The sequence below is a fragment of the Acanthochromis polyacanthus genome, chromosome 21 (assembly GCF_021347895.1).
Source record: "Acanthochromis polyacanthus isolate Apoly-LR-REF ecotype Palm Island chromosome 21, KAUST_Apoly_ChrSc, whole genome shotgun sequence".
NCBI classification, from domain to species: domain Eukaryota; kingdom Metazoa; phylum Chordata; class Actinopteri; family Pomacentridae; genus Acanthochromis; species Acanthochromis polyacanthus.
This window is the reverse complement of record NC_067133.1, coordinates 30,484,774-30,506,478: the sequence shown is the minus strand read 5'-3', so window position 1 is coordinate 30,506,478 and position 21,705 is coordinate 30,484,774. Positions and strand designations below refer to the sequence as shown.

The window sequence follows — 21,705 nt, the reverse complement described above, 5'->3', positions numbered from 1 at the left end:
ATAGACATATAGAGGGATAGATGATAGATGGATAGACGATAGACAGATAGACAGATAGATAGATGGATGGATAGATAGATAGATGGATGGATGGATAGATAGACATATAGAGGGATAGATGATAGATGGATAGACGATAGACAGATAGACAGATAGATAGATAGATGGACAGACAGACAGACTTGTTGACAGATGTCTTGTTTTGAGCTCTGTGAATCTTCATATTTATTGTCTTATTCTGACCATAATGCAGGTCTGAAACTACTCAGCTACAGTTTACCTTCCTGTCCCTGCCTGAAAAATCAAAATAAAATAATAAGGTCAGGACCAGACGGATGAACACTCCTTCCTGCCATGGAAACAGATGACTCAGACAGACTGAGGCTGTCTTCAGCTCATATCCACCACATTCTTTACAGATTCCCCCCTTTTTCCTCTGCTGCTCTCTGGGAACCATGCGAGGCCCGGGGCAGGACGGCAGTCATCGCCTCACTCAGAGCGTCCTCTCCGCAGCGTCTTTATGGCTGGATTTACTGTGCAGCAGCATCTATAAAATCATTTAATGGGGTTAATGTTGTTAGGCACACAGGCCTCAGTTGCCAGTAAACATGTTGCCTAACAGCTCCTGCAGAAACCAAGAAAACAGACAGAAGGATTCCTGCCTCCTGCTTTCATTTTCTGTTCTCCTCAAAAATATTTTTAAAACAAGTCCAGCGATTCTGTTCTCTCGTCTTCCTAAAGATTCCTTTAACCTTCCATCCTGCATCACTCTTTTCTGACTCATGTTCAGACAGTTTCCTCTACATTCATCTTCCTCTGAGGATCCATTAAAGTCTGCTTCATCCTCACCTGCTATTCCTCCTTTTACTCACTCCTTCACCTCCTCCCATCATGACGCCAAACCTTCATCCAGCATGGCTCAGTGCAGAGGAAGATTCCCGGGAGGCTGACCTGTAACCATGGCAACAGGGACCAGTCATGGGTCATGAGGAACCAGCCTGGTCTGAGTCCTCTTAGTCCACTGAGTAATGAACAGAACAGAACTTACCTAGAAAAGCCTCAGAGAGCTCAGTCCTCCTCCAAGGCTGCTCATTTTCTTTGTTAGTTTATGAGACTTTTTTGTTCTGTTTTGTCTCATTTTGTCTTAATTGTTTTTGTCATTTTCTGTCTCGCTTTTGTTGTTTTGTATCTCCCTTCGGCCATTTTTGTGATTTCTTTGTCTTGTTTATGTTGTTTGTCTCATTTTTTAACGTTTTGTGTTTTGCTTTGGTTGTTTTGTGTCTCTTTTTAATTTTGTGTCTCACTTTTGCCATTTTCTATCTTTTTTTGTAATTTTTTTGGTCATTTCGTGTCATTTGTCTAATTTTTTTTGTCATTTTCTATCTTGCTTTTGTTGTTTTGTGTCAATCGGCTTTTGTGATTTTTTGTCTGGTGTTTTTTGTTAAATTTTGTTGTCATTTTGTGTTTTGCTTTTGTGGTTTTCTGTCTTATTTGTGTCATTTTTGTCCCGATTGTGTCATTTATGTAATCTGTTTTTGTGTTTCAAGCCTTGCTTGTCTCATGTGTCTCTTTTTTTGTCTTGTTTCATGCCATTTGTTTAATATTTTTGTCACTTTGTGTCTCAATTTTGTCGTTTTTTGTCTCAGACTCAGAAACACCCCCACAATTTAATCAGTTGTTCCTTGGATCATTTCTGATGGATAAGTGCTGATAAGTCCTCAGAGGTGGATTTGTAGTAGGATCACAATCAGCTGATGTAGTGTTCACTGGTTGTCATGGTTACAGTGACGCCGTGCTGCTATCTGGCAATGATACAGAAATCTTTAACTAATCCATGGATCCAGACTATAAGCTGCATCACTGCCAGAATCTGATCACTTGGTCCTTGAGTCATTTCTGAGCTTCAGTGAAAATTTCATCCAAATCCATTGGTCTGTTTTAGAGGAATGTTGCGGACAGACAGACAGACAGACGCTGAAGGTCACATCACTCCACCGTTCCTTGGCGGAGCAACAAAGAGACGTATCAGAAGAATGACTTCAGCAGGATGAAATGTTTTATAGAAATATTGGAGTCCTTTTACAGCTGGTACCATCCTGACATGAACTTCATGGGCCTATTAAAATAGCTGCATTAATTACTCCACCGTCTGCTTCCTCCCTGCACGGCTTCACCCTCAGGCTGCCTCCAGCTCAGTGGACGAGGTGGAGCAGACCACCTGGCTAGCTGACCTGTGGCTGCTAATGTGTGTCTGGAGGTATGTCTCCTCTATCGGGCCCTTCGGCTCTCCTCCCAGACCTCCCAGACCTCCCAGCACAGTAACCTGCAGCTCCTCCAACAGGTCCAGACCAGCCGGTGGTGAACCTGCAGCTCAGTAGAGGCTTCCTGAGTCTCAGTGTTCTGCCCACACAGATCTGGACACGAGCTGGTCATCACCCGAGAAGTAGATGTTTGTGCTGCTAAATGTTGGGACAGAACACAGAAGTTTAACTTCATTAGTAAACTTTCATAAATCCTGAGACTTCATGAGTCATCCCTCCGTCTTTTTACGCTTTTTTCCTGTTTGTCCGAATTTAATCAAAGCAAAAAGCATCCTGAATGATTAGAAATTAACTTCCACCTCCTCTTCCTCTGATTCCAATCAGAGAACACATCTCTCCACCAGCATCCTTCCTGTCCCAGAGCCTCCACAGCGCCAATCACCTTCCTAATCGCCGATAATCAATATCGATTACAGCTCCAATCTCTGAATGGGCACACACACACACACACACACACACACACACACACACACACACACACACACACACACACACACACACACACACACACTGAGGGGGGCGGGGAGGTGCTCTGAGTCGTCACCGGGGGGCGGCGCATCGCTCCCGGAGCTGCTGCTTCTATATCCAGCGGCTCAGAGGCGCTCTGGTTCCATTCACTCCAGAGTCCTGCTCAGCTGAAGACCTGCTGCTGCTCCGGACAGACAACAGGACAACTCTCTGAGGACATCTGCTCTCCTGGATTATTTTCACTGGCGACAGTTAGAGAAGTCTGACTCCTGAAACTTTGTCCAGAGACAAGGAGCCGTTTGTTCCTCTGCAGCTCCTTAAACTGGCTGAAGTTTGCGCTCTCAGAAGGTGAAGGACAAGTGCAATGCGCGTCTCTCTGGATTGTCTCCTTTGAGGAACTATGTGGAGCTGCAGCTCAGAGCTTGTTCAGGAGGACCGATGTGAGTAACCAGACCCAGCGTCCAGCCTGTCAGCCTTCCTGCAGCCCGGTGTCCGCCTGTGCTGCTCGGACACTCCGGTTTGTGTCCCTGAGGGGATGGTTGTGGATCCTCCGGGGCCAGGAGCGACTCTGGGGCTCCGACACCGCAGCAGCAGCTTTCTCGTGTCTGGGGTTGATTCTGAATTAAAGGGAAATGAGAGCCGCACTTTGCTCCTTCCTGCTGTGGACGACGTACCTGCTGCTGGTCACCGCTGAGGTAAAGTTACCGGACAGGCGGCCGGTCGGCCCCGTGCCGCACGTAGTTTGGCGTGATTTTATTCTTGTGAGGGTGCAAAGGTCCACGAGAACGCGCTACACGCACGACGCGCACCCTGATGCCAGAGCCAGAAACTGCTCAGAAACATCTCCAAGTTTTAAGCCCTGGAAAGAGTTCCTTTAAGCTGATCTGAAGTCTGACTCCAGATCTGTTTTAGGAGCAGAATTCATTTTCGGAACAAACGCGCACATCGCAGTTATTTTGTGCCAAACCAGCGTGTATCCTGAGCCAGCACGGTTCGCTTGTTCTGAGCGCGTCCACGAGGCTGATATAAATAGTTGAGCTGCCCGCAGGTGCAGAGAGCGGAGGTCCTCCGGTAGTCCTCCGGTAGTTCTCCGGTAGTCCTCCGGTAGTCCTCCGCTCTCTGTAGAAAACTGACCGTTTATCACCGCCAGCAGCTTTAATATCTGCAGAAAAACTCTGCATGTTAGGGCCAGCTACTATCTAAAGTTCTTCCAGATTAACTTCATGGAGATTCTTCCCAGAATAATATTTTACATGGAGCTGGTGCTTATTCTAGAATTATCTATTCAGTTCAGTTTTATTTATGACCGGTCAGATTGTCTCCAGAGGCTTTACAGAACCCATGTGCCTATCCAGGAGACCAGAATCAGATGTTTAAATCTATCATCCTGGTATTTCTCCTGGAGCTCGGTGTCTCCGTGGACGCTGTTTGGCACTAAGCTGCAGAGCTGTCCCTGATGTCTGAAAGCTTGGTTCCTCCACATCCCTGACCTTCCTCTGTCTGATTCTCTGCCCCTGAAGGAAGTGGAGTTTCCCCAGGAGCTGATAGACCGACTGTCCCACAGTGAGATCCACAGCATCAGCGACCTCCAGCGGCTCCTGGAGATTGACTCCGTAGGTAAATTCTGCCTCTCGATCCTTTTATTAATAGTTTGTTGTGTGATGCTGCTCAGACGTGCTGCTATTGTTGCTATAACAGGACGGAGCTGAAATAAAGCTGCAGGATGCATGATGGGATCAGAGCAGGACTTTATTAGCGCTCAAACTGTGCGTTATTCTGGAAACTCCTTTAAACATAGCCTTCATGTAACACCCAGGCTTGTGTAGGATTTCTGCTTTAGTGAAATAAAATTAGATCTGCATAATAATCAGACCCCGTTAGCTCAGTGATCTGTTGGAAAGACCAGTGAATTCTGTAAATGTAAATGAATGAGAGGAGCCCCTGGTGGATCTACTTTAACTGAATCATGTGGAATCTGCAGAATTAGTGGCTTTAGTAAAGGGATAGGTACAGCTGCACACATTCTGCTGATTCCATCCAGCAGAGAATCAGACCTGTGTGGTTTCCAGATAAACCAGATGCATCCACATGTGACAGAGGTGGACTTCCACTGACGGCTTCTTCTAGACCGCTCTGTGTCGGACCGGCTCAGATTGAGTTACAGCGGTGCTCTGGAGGAAGCTGTTTGCCTTCACATGAGCCTCTGTTGACTCAGGCTCTGGCCGTAGATCACATCAGGGCTCTCCCATAAAGATCGGTTGATGGAAATAGGTAATGACTAAATTTGCTTTAACTGTCCTGAACATGTCAGCTCTCTCTCCGGTCACAGCTCATTAGCAGCCTCCAACCTTAGATTCAGACTCAAGTGTTCCTCTGTCAGCGTGTGTTTGCTTTTCTGAAGGAAGTATTAATTAGAGCTAATGACTCCACATCGTCAGTGAGCTTCATTTATGAATCCACCATCGGGCCTGCCTAGACGCCACAACAATGATCCCCCGCTCCATGCTGAGCCCAGAATAGATCCCCGGAGTGCCTCTAGCATGAGGAGAGGTGTTTATAATTGAATTAACGTCTTTCTTCAAACAGAGTGATGTTTTGCAGGGTAACAGTAGTAGGCTGATTATTATTACGAGGACATAAATCTGTCTGAGGGCCAGCTTGGCTAGCCCATTAAAAGACCTTTGACGCCAGCCAGAGGGGTATTTCAGAGTTTTTGTTGCAGATATCCAGGACAGTAAGGCTACCAGTGCAGACCAGAAAGAAGGAAGAGACGTATTTATGTCCACAAGGATAAGAGACACATTCACACCTGGAGATCAGACAAACTGAAACTATCACTTATTTAGTTTGATCTTTTTTATTGTGCATTGCATTCTTTTGTCTTGTTTTCTTGCTTGGTTGTGGATGTCTGTGGTGTTCGTACTTCAGCCTGTTAGGACGGATGAGGCCTGCAGGCTCATTCAGGGCTCATTCAGGGCTCATTCAGGGCTCATTCAGGGCTGCATGTTTCCCTTCCAGCCGGTCTGCTCAGTGCAGGCTGTTTGTTTTTGGGAGGATGGTGTGTTCAGCTCTGACTGACAGATGAGATGACCTCCTTGCAGATGGCTGTCTGGCCCCTGAGGTGCTCCTCTCTATCCCCGTCTCCTCCTCAGGTGGCCCCTGGCCCTCCTGCTCTTATCTCTTCCAGTGAAGGACTCTGACAGAAAAGGGAACCTGACTCTTGACGTGGGGCAGAGGTGGAGGAGGAATCTGGATCACTCAGAGAGGCTGCACGTTGTTGTGCAATCTGCTTAGTTTCTGACAGTGTGGTTAAATTCTGGCAGCTTTACCTGAAGCTACAACGTCTGAGAAACAGAGTGACTGTTGTTCCACAGCGAGGACCTGCTGCTCATACGACCCCAGAGATTCTGTGTCAACTCAACCATGTAACGGCTGACAACAACAAAACCAGGAAGAGTGACAGAGAAAGAGTTATGGAGTCACTTATTACTACAAGTCAACAACATGTTGTCTGTTTGCACAAGCAGAAGGAGAAAGAAAGAAAGAAAGAGAGGAGGAGGAGTAGAGGGAGGGATCGGAGGCCCTGAGCTAATGGTGGGAGTAATTTGCCAGTCATGAAAGGCTGATTCATGGACAGAGACTGTCTCCTGTCCTCTTTTCTCTTGTCTCAGTTTTGTCAGCGCTTGTTTTTGCTTCTCAGTCACCTGGAACCAGCCGAGCAGTAAACCCCTCCACCTCTCCATTCAGCGCCCCTTCCTACTCTCTCTCCTTGCCTCATTTTCGCTGCTTCTTCCTGCCTGATCACCTCCGTTCCATCTCTTTTGTGCTGTTTCTCTGAGCGTAAAGGGAAAAACAGCAGAATGGTCCTTTCATTGTGCTGAGAATGGGCTCTCTCCAGTCTATAAAAGGCTTCTTTATGTCCTACCTTCCTTTCTGCTGCCAGGTTTGATAAAAACGGTCTGCGGTGGCCACCAGTGTGACACCTTCCTCCCTCCTGCCCCCCCAGACAGGAGGAGGTGAAGAGAGGGAATCGGCAGGGAGAACCCAGTGGGAGTCAGTGACCCGGAGTGTTAAAGGTTATTAGGAGGAAAAGCAGCAGTTATCACATTGAGTCCAGTGTCAGTGGTGCAGACAGTGTGGGTCTGTGTTTGCTGCTGATGTACAGCATGTGTTTCTCTGAAAGCTCGGCTCTCACAGCTGCAGTCAGCACTTCCCTTCTGTGAACCTTTGGCTGTGGGTCACTGGCTACAGGACTGACTGCAAGGAAAGTTCCTTAACTCTCTCTGAAGGACTGACACCTGACAGACCTGGAAAAAGCAAATAAACAACCAATCAGAGAGGTGGAAGCATGTATAGGTAGAGGAAATCCCTTCAGAAGACTCTGGTCAGAGCACAAAGGAGCAGGGAGAGTGGAATGTGTTTGCCTATGGCTGAGCTTTGTGCTCTGGTTGTACATTGGGGTTTAACATGTTATGGAGGATAATGAGGAGAGTGTGTGTTTATGTGAAGGTGTACAGGTGTAGGATTCTTTCAGCCAGGTGGGGGGATATTCAGAAGACCACCCACTTAGCAAACACTCTCAGACTCTGCTCTTTGGGAAAGGCCAGTATCCTGTGGACAAGCTTTATCATTTTATTGCTGCTCTGGCACTTTCTGTAATCCACCTCATATTCTGGGTGTGGACCAAAACAAGCAGCTTTATCAGATGACCGTGACGGTGAAAAAGCTGAAGTGGCTGTATTGGACGGGAGCTGGAAAGCTCTAAGAAAACATGTACTTTTCCAAGCCGCTGAATGATTGAAAAAGCAAACATTTTCAGGTAAATGAGAGACACGAAACCACTAATTAGGGGCAGGAATGATGGCAGCTGAGCAGCACCTGTCAAATGACCGCTTTAGTCCCCGTGTGTCTGAAGGTTGTTTTTGAAGGAACATGCTGACTCACCTGAATCTAGTTACTTTATTCCTGCCGGGAAAGTTCAGCCAAATGAGTGAGTCAGGCTGACACACAAGCTTTCAATTACACCGAGGGTCTGCGTAGAGCTGTTCCTGCTGCCCTCCCTGTACTCTGGACTGTTACCTCAGTTAGTGACATCATCAGCAGTCGCCCTGCAGGTCGAAGGGAACGCTAAGCCCTTCAGGGAATCAAAGAATCAAACATACAGCGCTGGAAACCAGTTGGAAGTTACATCTCATTATGGCGTGTGACTAACCGACGCACAGTTTGTTGTGGGAGGTCTGGCGAGGCCGACCAAGCCGCCATCACAGCTTTGGACAGTGTTAAAGCTGCAGCGGTTGCTTATTGGTTCAACAAGCTTTTACTGTGGCATGTGCATGTGTTGCTGTGGACATTAGTAATACTGGCCACCTTCTGTTTTGGTGAGGGAACAGAAACGATGTCATCGAGGAGGGGAAGTACCGCAAACACCACAACCACCACAAGAACTTCTCTCAGTCATCATGGTTACTACAACGACCTGAAGAGTTCCCAGCTCCACAGCCGGCGCAAGAGGAGCATGGTAAGCCTGCAGGAACGCAATCTGCTTCTGTGTGTGGCTCAGAGGTTGAATCACGATGACGTTTGGACACTATATATACATGACAGTGTGAAAATGCCCTAAAAAATAACCTGCATCTTAAATATCACCCCTGACATGTGAGTTCCCAGGAGATGAAACCGATCACTTTACACTAATTTAAAACAAAGCTAACACTTAGTGGCTTTATACTGCTTTTTAGGTGGATAAAAGGAACTCTAATGAAGACATCTACCCAGTATTTATGGCAATCAAAGAATCATGAGAAGCGAGACTGGGTGCAGGAGCTCGACGTCTACATGAAGCCTTTAATTGGCCGGAGGCTTGCAGATCTTAAGACACACGCGTCAGGAGAGAAAATATCCTTGAGCGTGGAAATTCCAGGCATTCAGGGTTCAAGTTGCAGCTCGCCTGGGCTCTCAGTCAGATTTCTTCATAAAACGCCACGCGGTACGATATCTGATCGAGGCGTGGAGAATGCCATGTAGTGTGTTGATGTGTGTGTTAAAAAGTGGCTGCGTGTTTTCTCCCAGCAGCCTTTAGAGCAACAACGGGATGAAGCCGCTGGCCGTATTTCATCCATGTGCTCTGTATCATACGTTTAGCTGTCTGCTAAAGCCTCATGTTCTGTAAATGACATATCATCTTTACCACATAATGGTATCTTACTGTACGCTCTCTGTCAGATCTTCAGGTCTGAGTGTTTGTCATAAGTGAAACCTTACGGCCGTCCTCTTCACACTACAGCAGTGGTGTCAGAGGCCATGATCTGGTTTTCCCACCGGTGAACATAAAGGTTTTCTGGCTGAGTCACGGAGCATTAACCCCCGTGAGAGCTCTGAACAAAAGAACTCTCTTTGAGTGTCTCACCAACCCCTAAGCTCCTCGCTGATATGAGATCAGCTTTTGGATAGCTTGTCTTCTTAACAGTCTTAAAAGAGGCTGGGTGTGATCTGAGGTAGGACGAACAGCTCCCACACTGAGTGAGTCATCAATAATGAGCAGAGAAAGAATGCATGAAGCAGCTGTGAGGGAAGAGGACGGATTACAACAGCACATCAGCACACGCTTGTAATCGGAAAATTCATCACTGAAGGCTGATGCATTTACATGTCTCTCTCCCTGTCTGTGTTCCAGTAGAGGAGGCAGTCCCGGCGGTGTGTAAGACACGGACGTGATCTATGAGATTCCCAGAGCCAGGTGGATCCCACGTCGGCCAACTTCCTGAATGGCCGCCCTGTGTGGAGGTGAAGCGCTGCACAGCTGCTGCAACACCAGCAACATGCGCTGCCACCCGTCCCGCAAGCACCACCGCACCGTTAAGGTAAGACACGCTCAAAACAGCCTGTATTCACACAATCACTGCGAATAATGACTGTACAGCCAGGATGACTCCACCTGATAGCACATATACACCCATCAGCATTCTGACCGCTGAAGAACATTCATCATCTGCTTATGATCCAACGTTCTGCTGGGAAACCTTCAGTCCTGACATTCATGAGGATGTTTGACAGAAACCACCCTCCTAAACTCTGCCAGATCACCCAACCCTCTAACCCCCGTAGCAACAGCAGTCCTTGATGCCAGTTTCCACCCTCAGCAGGACAATGCACCCCCCAACACACCACAGACCTGCTGAACCTTGCGGAGGAACACGGACAGAGTTAAACTGTTCACCCGGGTTCCACACTCCTCTGATCCAGATCTTACTGGGTATCTATGGGATGGTCCAGGATCAGCTGATCTAGGTACCCCCCCTTGCAGCCCACAGGACCCATTGCCACCATCCTGCTACCACAGAATCTCTGGGATGTCCTGGCACTGGGACGGTGGCAGAGGACCGGTCCCACTGGACATCCCCAGAGGTTCTTGGTCCTGGATGCCCCGCTGGGTCAGGGTAGTTTTAGTTAGCATAAAGGGGATCAACACAGTAACAGGCAGGTGGTCATCATGTCATGCCTGATCGGTGTATAAATATAAGTTTATGTAGCATTACCTTGTAGTTAAACACACGGAGGCAGCGTGGGACTGGCATGCCTTCCTACATGCTCATTCTGTATCTATGTCCCTCTTCCTACCATGGTACCCCTCTCCTCTGAGCCTCCCTTGCCAGATGCTGGCCAGCTTTCCTCCGCTGCCTCCCATCCTTTCCTCTCTCCTTCCATTCTGCCGATGCCACCCTCCCTCGGGCATCACTTCTATCCCATGTTTGGCGGAGAGGCCAGGGTGGCTGTGCCAGGACAGCAGGAGGGAGGAAGAGGAAGGAGAGAGAGGACAGGCAGAGAGGGTTGTTTGCACTTTCTGCCAGGACATCTGTGAAGATCGGCCCAAGAGGGATGCTCCCTGCCAGATAAAGACAGAAAGAAGGCGAGAGAGTGTGTGGGAAAGAGGGGAAAATTAGTGCTCCTGTATCTTGAGAACATTGAGGTGTCCAAGTGACTTACCTCCTTCGCTCTCCGTCTTGTTTGGCCTGTAGCAGGCAGCTCCGAGGAGACAAAGGTGAAAGAGAATTGGGAGGATTGCAGGGGGTTGCCACTGTTCTTCAGAGGCTCTTATGGCTACGGCTTGCTTGAAAAACATGCTCCCTTCTGTTACAGGATCAGAGGAGCCTCGGGTGGCTCGGAGCTGAGATGTATTTGTGATGATATTTACACTACACACCTGTTAGCCAGCGCACAGCTCTGTTTGGACGGAATATGGGAGGGTACTGTGGCTCTGTTCTGTGAGAGGAGGAGACAACCAGGCATAAACAGGAGGCCTGGAACACTCTGACTCTCTCCTCTGTAATCACGGTGATCTCGGCTGTCCATGGTTGCTGGCGTCGCTTTCTCTCCAGCTCCTCATGCACAACTTTTAAAGATGCGCCTTGGATAAAGCAGTGGAGTAGATAAACAAATACCAGTGCTGTGTGCTGCTGCTCCTTCCTCCCTTGGTGCAGTCGTTGGAGATTTTGAGCTGGATAGCAGGACAATCTCTGCTTTTAGTCACAGAGCAGAAACTAGCGAGGCTACCCTGACAAGACGCTTGTAGGGCCGCCTGGGCAGGGCTTCTGGTCAGAAATGCTGAGTCAGTGCACTAAGAGAGTCCAGCTCTGATATACAGCACAGCCCTGTGTGTCCGCCCGTCCGTCTCTGCATGTAAACTCCATCTCTGTCTGACGGACAGTCTGAGTCCGTCATCCTCAATAGCAGCTCTGTCTGTGATCACAGCGATGCAGAGACGCTGAACTGCCGATACAAGACAGTATTTAAGGCTTGATTCCATTCATTCCTGGAATGCTGTGATCCATGCAGCTCCGTCCGTGTCCCCGTCGTGACACCGAGTACAGAAATGAGCTCACAGACCTTCAGGCTTCCATGGGGAGCTCCAGCAGCAGGCCGGCAGAGAGGCCATCATCTGTGGAGAGGTCAGCGGTCATTCACCACGTTCTGTCTCATGAAAAGTGTTTTATTAGTGTCCGTCCTTCAGCAGCCTTCTGAATGGGGGGTTCAGTTTGAGCTTTCTCCCTTCATTATTAGAAAGCTAAAAATGTTGTCTGACTTGTTTTTCTTCTGCGAGCCGCAGATTTAGAAAAGAACACATTTGCTGTGCTTTCTTTCCGTCTCATTCCACTATGAATCTTTATTCCTCTTTTTCTCTTTCTCTCCCTCTTCCTTTTTTCATGCTGTGGACCCCAGAAAGAGAGCAGGTCTGTGCAGGCCCGGTACCGTAAAGCCCGTCACTGTTCAGTGGTGGGTAGTAAAACGGCGCTCTAAAGGAGCAGCCTGAGGGAGGAGAAGGGGCAGATCCTGAGCCTCCAGTCTCCTTTCGCCCTCCTCTCATTCTTCTTGCACTTTTCTTTTTTTGCACTTTTGCACCCATCACCGTGATAAGCTATCTCTGAAGCTTTATTGCGTGTATAGGTTGCTTTTACTTGGTTGTTTTTGTGTTGTTTGAAAGGACACCGTAAAAGAAGAGGCTGTAAAGATGAGCGGCATGCAGCCGTTCAGAGATGGCTCAGTATTCTTAAAAGAGAAAGGCAGAGTGGAAAGAGAAACAGAATTTGTAATGAGCAAAGCTTTTCTGTCTCAGACCCTATCATCCCTGCATTCCTTTAACTCTCTCACTGACACCACATTCACTCCCTCCATCCCAGCATCTTGGCTCTTCCAATTTCCCTTTCCACTCCAATTATTCTCCACACTTGTCTTTATTCTTTGAGATTTTCTTAAGCATATTTTGCCACTATCTCAGTCTCATAGTCCTCTTAGAGTTGTTCTAATCTACATAAATGAATGCAAAATCATTACATGTCAAAATGAATATATAAGTTCCACTTCTCCCCTCTGGTAATCTCCTTTGTCATTGTTCTCTCTTGTCTTTCTCTCCTCCTTCTTCCGGTATTTCCTCCTCATCTCTTGTCTGTGTCCACTCTGATGGTTTTCTCAGAGCTTTTGGCTCTGATGAACTCACCCATAAAACAACCAGTGATTCGGGAAAGACGAGGAAAGAAGCTGTGTGTGAGATTTCTGCAGTAATCTCATCACACACGTGCACTTCTGCATTCTGTCTGTGTTGTTGTTGTGGGGCAGAGTAAACAGGCCAGGGATGGACCTGTCAGCGTCAGGGCTTCACAACATTCATCCTTCAGGAACATCAGGTGATGTTTGAGCTGACATTTCTTTAAGCAAATCAGAGTTAGAGGCTTTTAATGCGCACACACCCGGAAATCCATGTTTTGTGGTCTTCGCCTCTAAAACCTTAGCTGACAGTAAATTAATCTTTCTTTTCTTGTGTCGTTGTAGAAAATGAGCAGAAAAATGGAGCGAACACATAAATGAGCTGCCAGCTCCATCTGTGAGTCCCACAGAGTTAAAAGAAAACTTATAAAGTTCAGTGTTTGTGCTGTAAATCACATTTTAGTAATCAAATTTGGTGCAAATAGGTAGAAGGAGGGATGGAGGAGAGGCAGAGCTGTACAATAGAAGCAAAACGTTTCTGCTTCTTTCTGACCTTTAATCTAATCAATATATGACTGTTTAGATTCAGCTCAGTTTATCTCGTTCCATTTGCCCTTGAAGTATTGCACACAAGAATCCTGCAGAAGTTGGAGAGGGTCATCGGTGCACATCTGTGTAAACCCCAGAAGAACACGTGTGTCGGTGCGCGGGCTACGTAAACTCCCCGACCGCAGAGCTGGACGAGCAGGAGGAAGACGGGTCGCCAGAGTAATGAAGTGATGATGGCTGCTGCTTCAAAGGCTGACGGAGGCCAGTGCAGCAGCAGCGCTCAGTGTGGGGGTCCACATGTGTGTCCCCACGTGGCCCTCAGCTCGAATCACACACACCAACACACACATCCCCCCCCCCCCCCCCACCATCACCACCACCCCACACCACACACACACACCACACACACACACACACCGACAGTTACCTCAGTGCTGGGGGAGCAGTAGCCTCTGGACTGCGGTTGTGCGGGACCCTGACTACTATATGGGGTGTTTCATAAAGACGGTGGTGTGTCGGTGATACAGTGGGATGATTTATGATGATCTGAGGAGGCGGGTTGGGGGCGGATGGGACCGAGGGGCTCCCCGTTTGAAGTGCTTCACCAGCTGTGAATTATTTTCCCTTTGATTCACTCAGCTCGTCGCCTCGATGGAGCAGGGTGAGGGAGTTTGGTGAGTGTGTGGTGTGTGGCGTGCACGGCGGGGTCAGAGACCATGGGTGTGTGTGTGTGTGTGTGTGGCGTGCACGGCGGGGTCAGAGACCATGGGTGTGTGTGGCGTGCACGGCGGGGTCAGAGACCATGGGTGTGTGTGTGTGTGTGTGTGGCGTGCACGGCGGGGTCAGAGACCATGGGTGTGTGTGTGTGTGTGTGTGGCGTGCACGGCGGGGTCAGGAGACCAGGGTGTGTGTGGCGTGCACGGCGGGGTCAGAGACCATGGGAGTGTGTGGCCGTGCACGGCGGGGTCAGAGACCATGGTGTGTGTGTGTGTGTGTGTGGCGTGCACGGCGGGGTCAGAGACCATGGGTGTGTTGTGTGTGTGTGTGTGGCGTGCACGGCGGGGTCAGAGACCATGGGTGTGTGTGGCGTGCACGGCGGGGTCAGAGACCATGGGTGTGTGTGTGTGTGTGTGTGGCGTGCACGGCGGGGTCAGAGAACCATGGGTGTGTGTGGCGTGCACGGCGGGGTCAGAGACCATGGGAGTGTCCTCAGCGTGCCAGAAGACTTTGGCTACCGCTGCACCGGCTGGAATGCATCAGCTCGAGCAGGAAAAGTAGCAGCGTATTTTAATCATATTTTACTTGGTTTCTGTATTTTCCTTCACTCCTCCTCACCCGTCCTCCCCTCTGCTCTCCCCCATGACACACGGACCCCTTCAGTCCTGGAGTCTGATTGTCTGTTATGTGAAATAGCTGTTCACTCCCTCCTTGCACTTTCTGTTTCCTGAAACAGAGCCATGCTCCCACTCTCTAATTTACCCTCCTGTCAGGTCTCTGCCATCCACTCTGTCCTTTTTGCTCTCTCATTAAACTCTTATTTACTTTTTCCTCTTTTACGCGCTCAGCATGTGTTCCCCTCGATTCTGTTGTTCTGTGAAGACCAACAGAGAGATTATAGACATCTTCAGATTCTTTGATATGTGATGGTGGTTCTGCAGGAGAAGGAGACACAGAAGATGTGGCCAGAGGAAGATATTCACATCTGGAGATACATTATTGTGAGTGTGAGAGGGCGGTGGGCTGAGAAACGTCCTCCACACACCGCCTGTGATAACCTCGTCCTCCCTGGTTGAAGCTGAGTGCAGCAGCAGGTTGTCTTTGCCTGACGTTCAGCCTTCGTGCTCGGTGGGCTTACGTTCTCTCGTGGGTGTCATTTTATCCTCCTTTTATTTCAGACGTCAGACAGATGGAGAAACGTGAATCTTCTCCTCCTCGTCACAGCTTCAGCATCTCGTTAAGGCCTCTTCTTTCTGGCTGGTGTCTCCTGATTCCCCTCCTGACAGATGAACCGCCAGGCCGCCCTGCCTCTGTTCTCCAAACACACACACATTTGTGTTTATTTTGCTGGATTCTGTCACTGTTCCAGCTCGCCATGGCCGCGGTGCACATCCACATCCCCGCTGTGTTTTCCTTGGAAGGCCGGCGTAAAACTTTCCCCTCCATCATGCTCTCATCAGTGCTTTGTGCTCAGGGAATTCCCAATTAACCCGACTGGGACAACGGGCTTCACCAGGAGGGCTGCGGAGACGCTGGGGACGGACCGAGGGGGGGCACTTCCCAGAGCCCCCAGCCTCACCCCAACCCCACAGATCGGGATGTCATTCCACAGCCGCTCAGAGGGGCTCTTTCTCAGGGCCTCGGCTTTCCAGGGAGTTTAGAGCAGTTTGATTTATACAAAGAGAGTGTGGGGCCCCTAGTCGTAGCAGGGGGGTCTCTAATGTATGGTTTATGTGGGAAGTCTTTGACTCTGTGCCAGATAGGAAGCCGGTGGTCTTTGTGTAGAGGTTAAGGTGCGGCTAGAAATTGACAAACACAGAATTAAATATGGAACTAAAGTGGAAAAGTGGTTGAGAGGAGGAGAGGGGCCCTCTGTGGAGCTTCAAGCCTTTCCTGGAACACAAGAAACAGGAAATGCATCAGAAACTGAAAGTGTTGAAAAACTAGTGAGCTTTCAGGCTGTTTGAAACAAACTGCAGCTCAGATACATCTAGAAGGACACATGCAAATGTGGTACCTCCAGCAGGGAGTGTTTTCAGACCTGCTGGTGAGGAACGGAAGGACAAGAAGACGTCCTGCTGCTCCTCTGAGGCCCGTTGCATCATCCTTCTGTCAATAGCTGTTTGTTTGGCGAGCAGAGTTTGTGTGTGTTAGTCATTAAGATCGTCGTTAGGAGTAAGTGTCAGACGTGGCTTCCTGTTAGCTCCTCCTGAAGCCCCTCAGCACCGACGTTCCCGTATCCAACGGCAGCAGAGCCGTCCACAGAGACAGCTGCAGCCTTCATCTGTCTCTGTCACCCTGTTTTCAGATAATTGGATTAAATATTAGCAGTGCTTTTCTGGGAATCTCTCGTCATTCTGTGATGTAGATAACAACAAGCCTTTGATAACTTCTGCACCTATCCAGTCAGTGTTATAAATGTCCCCAGTGGGGAGCCCAGAAACTAGATGTTAATAGGTAACACATGAATGTCATCTCATGCAAGTCATGATCACGGTCGCTCCCTCCTCCCCCTCCTTAAATAAGCCCCTCTGTTTGCACACACACACACACACACACACACGCACGCACACACACACACACACACACACACACACACACACACACACACACACGCACGCACGCACGCACGCACGCACACACACACACACACACACACACACACACACACACATGTTTGTTTTTCTATACCAGTGGGGACTTACCATTGACTCCCATTCATATCTAACTCCTAACCCTTACCCTAACCCTAACCTTAACCATCACCAAATCAATGCCTAACCCTAAACAAACGTTTTTGCACTTTTACATTTTTTATTAACAACAATATGGCCAAGAAAACGGTGTTGCCACCCGTGGGGACCTCATTTTAGGTCCCCACCGTAAGACAAGTCCCCACCTTTATAGCAAATAGTCAGGTCAAAGTCCCCACCTGTATAGCAGAAACAAGTACACACACACACACACACACACACACAGTGATGCTACACCTTCCTGATGCTCTGGCCTTTCACCCGCTCTCCCTCTGTCAGCCGCTAACAGCAAACACACACCACTAACCCAGACACTATTGTCCTCTGTTTGCTCACCACATACCTCCTCTGCTTGCTTGCCCTCTTTTCACTCCCTCTCTTCTTTCTCTTCCTCCATGGTAAGAAGCTGTGGTGAAGGAGTGGCTGCTCCTCACTTCTTTCTGCTTTCAGCCTCTCTTACAGTTATTCTCTCAGTGTGAATGTCAGCATCATGCCTTGTTTTATCAGGACTGGTATGTTCCGTTGTCTGCATGACTAACTCACCACCGACAGAAAGCCTTGGCGGTGCGCCATCATAGGATAGAGGAAGAAAGCCTCTCATCAGTTCTGGCCTGCGTATGCGTGCGTTAGCCTCATGCCGACTCCAACATCGTGTTGCTCATATCACCAAAGAGCGCTGAGAGATTGTCGGCCAATATCCTCTTTCGTGCAGTAACCAGGATAGGTAAAGCAGGGGATATTGTTTCCATGTGGCCCCCAGGCCCTCAGCGGTGGATGAGGAGGTTACCTGCCCTTGGCGCTCAGATCAGAGAGGGAGAAGCATGTGGCCGCCTTCCCTGAGTTACACAACAAGATCACCATAACCTCCAAGCAACCTTTCCTCTTCAGCTTTCATCTAAGCTTTAATCAACACAGCATACTCACAGCCCTGAGGGGGTGCTCCCCTCTGCTGCTGGCTGTTGGGTGGGAAGCAGAGGTCTAAGTGCTGGACTGGGAGGGTCCACCAGCTGGGATTAGACCCAGTAAGCTGAGTTTCCTGCATGCATGCTAAGCAGCACTTTCTCTAACCCATGAAGAAATGTGGTATAAAAGCGACGTGTTGGGACAAGCTGAGGGCGTTTAGCTGTGTCTGTCTGGATGTGGATGCTCCAGGCCTGGAGCAGGGGGATCTCCCAGCTTCTCCTCTCCTGCCAGGACAAACCTTCCCTGGGCCTGGAGCCGTACGATGCCCCCCCACCCCAGTGTTTGGACAGTCATTCACTCCGTTCAGTTACAACCTGATCAGGAAAACACGAGTGGAACCCAATGAATCAGCTTCTGAGGAACGCTGCCGTCACCCTCAAACACAGCGCTGAGTTTTTATGGATGTGTCATCAGGAGCTACACCTCCTGATGGTAGCAGACGGGCAGAGAGGGATGATGCTGGTGGAGCAGGTCTGTGTCTAACCTTTTCACCCTTCCTTCCTTCAGGTAGCCAAGGTGGAGTACGTGAGGAGGAGACCCAAGCTGAAGGAGGTCTTTGTGCGGTTAGAAGACCACCTGGAGTGTGTGTGCACGTCACAGCATCACGTGGTAGAGCACTCGGATGCAGAAACAGGTAAACATCGTTACAGCACCCGCTTTTATGCAGAAAGATCTCTGAAGCTGAGTCTGATGGCTGAACTTCCCCCATCCCTCCATCATGCCTTCCTGCCTTCCTCGTGTCTGTTTGATGGTGGTTTCCTCTGTCTGGCTCCTTGGCTTTGCACCAGATGACCTTTTCCTGTGACTGCTCCCCAACAGACAGACATACCGCTGATGTGGCCTGTAGCTGTAAAACTGTAAAGCTTGAGTGTTTTTCCCTTGCTAGATGTCTACGTGTGTGTGTGTGTGTCAAAGTGTATACGAATCTGTGTGTTAAGGGAGGGTGTCCAAAGGCTGCTTGGCATGTCAGCAGGTAAATCCACCAGTGCCTTGATCTGAGCCTTTCTCTCCCTGGGAGCAGATAAGCGCTGTAATGTGTGCTGATAAGGCATCTGAAGTATTTACAGCGTGTTATATCTTTGCAGTCGCTGCTTCTGTCCCAGGGCTGTTGTGCCTCTTTCTGTATCGTAAACCCTGCTTCTTGCTTTTAACCCTCCTTCCTATCCACCCTCCCTGACTTTGTGTTTTCAGGCCACCGTAGGGCTAAAGGTAAAAAAAGGAAACCTAAAAAGCTAAGGCCCAGCAAGGATTTATTGGTGACATAATAAAGTTGCGCTCATTACCCAAAGTCCACTGGAGAGCTGTGAAGGGAACAGGTAGGACTTGAGCCCTCTGGCCTTCTCTCACCTTCTGGCACTGCACTCGCCCAATCAGGGCGCAAAGAGGGCCTGCCAATCACTGTCACCAATCACATCACAGCCAATCAGTGTGAGAAGAGGGAGGGCTAACCATGTGACCCGGCTGAGCATGCACACCGTACATGTCTGCCTGCGTGTGCTTGACTTCACTACGTTTGTCGTGTTTTAGTGTAGAACAAATGTTTGTCTTGTTTCACTTCTTAAAAAGCACCTATCTGTCTTTATTTGCTTCTCATCATCACCCTCTGACAGAGGAAGGGATTTTTTTGGTCTTATTTTAAACAACAGGAGAAGTGTTTGTCCTCTGCTTTACTCTGCACATGTTTACTGTTTACACTGATGTGATAATGTGCAGTCTGATCACTGCCTTTATGATCTGGAGGAGTGTGATTCAGAGCACCGGGGTCTTGTGTGTGTTGTGTCAGTTTGCTTGAAGTGCATGAACAAATCGATGACAGCGGGCTCTAAATACCTCTTCTTTTATTGTGTTGTGACTGTGAACTTGCAGTACTAATCTCAGCTCTGTTTGTCTTTCCTGCAGTGGATGTGAGGTGAGACCAAGTCAGAACTTCAAGGGACGTCAGCGTGGGAAGGACCTGAGCATGGAGGACGCCGCCGACGGGACGCCTGCTCCGTCCTCCTCCCCGCTGTTATGCAACCTTCGTTTAAAAACCAACTAACTGTTCTGTAAAGTGGAGAGACTGAGAAATAGACAGCAGACGAAAATCAATAAGATGCCAAAGGTGCTTTTTAACAACTAAACGGTGACCAGTGACGATGGTTTCCACAGACGACTGAACTGTGCCGCTGATGAAGAGGAAAAGATGCTGTGGAGCTCAGCGGGGAGATGATGAAAGGGATACGTGTTGAACATTTTCACTGACTTTGTTTGAATGAGACTCACAGCAGAAACGCTACTAAACAGCTGGATCGTTCTTTCACTGGAATCCGACTCAACACAAGAGCCCTGCCTCGTTTAATGACTCTGCACACACAGGAAGGAAGAGAGACACAGAAAAAACAGTGGAGTAAAGAAGAGACGGATGGAGAGCGTTTTATTTCTTCAAAAGACTCTCTGTGGAGCTTCAGACTTTAAGAGTCACTGGACGATCACTGACAGAAGAGTTAAGCTTCTCTGGTTGTCTGGGACTCTGCTATGTACAGTTCAGTTTGAAAAAGAAAGATGCGCCACTACTTACAAACTATTTATATGTGTGGACATTTGCTTTCTGCCTCCTCCAGTACAAGAGAAAGAACAAAAAGGTGTTTTTATTGTTGAGTCCTGTGTGGTCTGGTTCTGTGCAGCCGTCAGCATCACAATCTCAGTGTCATTTTTTCTAGTCAGCCATGTTTCTTATTATATTACAGTATATCTGATTGATGTCAAGTCTTGTATATGGTTTGGATATATGTGTGCAAGGAGGAGATGTGAGAGTCAGTACAGGAAGATGCTTTATTTTTGTTATGAAATATATTATGCATACTTATATTCAAGCAGGAATTATGTTTGTTTCTTTGTTGTGGTTGAATGTCTGTATTTAATCCATTGGAGAAAAAAATGTGGACAGGCGTGGAGCGGCTCGGACGTAATGAGCGGTGGTGTTCTGTAGCTTTGGTCCAGTCCTGTGAAGAGTGTGAATCCCCGTCACAGAATCACAGCAGCTGAAGGTGGCTGGCTGAGGCGGGATGTGTGCTTCCAGCGTCTCTGAGGCCATTTTTCATCCATATCGCTGTGGTGATAAGGAAGATGCCCGCCCAGTCTGCTTCACGAGCACACATGTTGTTCCTGCAGGAGAGCAAAGTCCAGCTGAGAGTCTGAATGAGACGAGAGCAAACGGACGAGTGAATGAATGGGCCCCTTGTTGTTTCAGCCTTTACCTTTCCAGGAGAACAAACCTCTGATCGCTCCACCCGCTGTACTCACACAACCATCAGCACAACTCCGGTTCCTTCCCACCGCTTCATGTGATGAACGTGTAACCAGGGCAACAACAGCAGCCCTCTGCACCCCGCGGTACAATCAGGACGTCTGACTGGCGTGTTTCAAACAGACGAAGGTGAAGGAGTTTAAAGTGAATCAAGTGAAAGTCACACGAGAAGAGTTTGAGGGAAGCGTGTGTGAGCTGTGGACGTGACACCCACAGCCCACCTGACAGTCCTGCTCTGGTGCTAAACCTGTCAGGCTGAACTTTCTGTTCACATCCAAACGCTGTTAAATCAGGGACCATGAGCTGTTTGAGTAGACACACCATGCATTCTGCTTTAAACCTCTATTACTTCACTTTGAGCTTCCATTGGATAAAGACGGCAACAATCATAATTTATATATTTATGTTTTCAACAATAAATATATTTCTGCTGATGAAACTGTCCACTGGATGTTGAGTGACATAAACTGAATTCATCCATCATCTACACACTGATAGGGCTGCACAGTGGTGTAGTGGTTAGCACAGGAGAAAAAGAAAGACACTATCTGCTGTCCTCAGGTACAGACTTTACATCACCAGTGATAAACGAGTGGATCCACGTGTCGGTCGCAGCAGCACGGCAGCAGCTGGATGTGAGGGTGGTGGTGTACACAGGAAATGTGAGCTT

At 48.6% G+C, this 21,705-nt stretch overlaps 1 protein-coding gene across 1 annotated transcript; it reads left to right on the top strand.

Moving 5' to 3' along the window:
• Positions 1–2,911: 2,911 nt before the first annotated feature.
• pdgfab (platelet-derived growth factor alpha polypeptide b) lies at positions 2,912–21,479 on the top strand. Its single transcript, XM_051940892.1, is given in 11 exon segments — positions 2,912–3,484; positions 4,310–4,407; positions 8,180–8,246; positions 8,248–8,311; positions 9,463–9,517; positions 9,519–9,550; positions 9,553–9,585; positions 9,588–9,649; positions 18,257–18,383; positions 18,941–19,065; positions 19,649–21,479. Coding segments are annotated over 10 exon segments (675 nt in total). The 5' UTR covers positions 2,912–3,421; the 3' UTR covers positions 19,015–19,065; positions 19,649–21,479.
• The last annotated feature ends 226 nt before the right edge of the window (positions 21,480–21,705 follow it).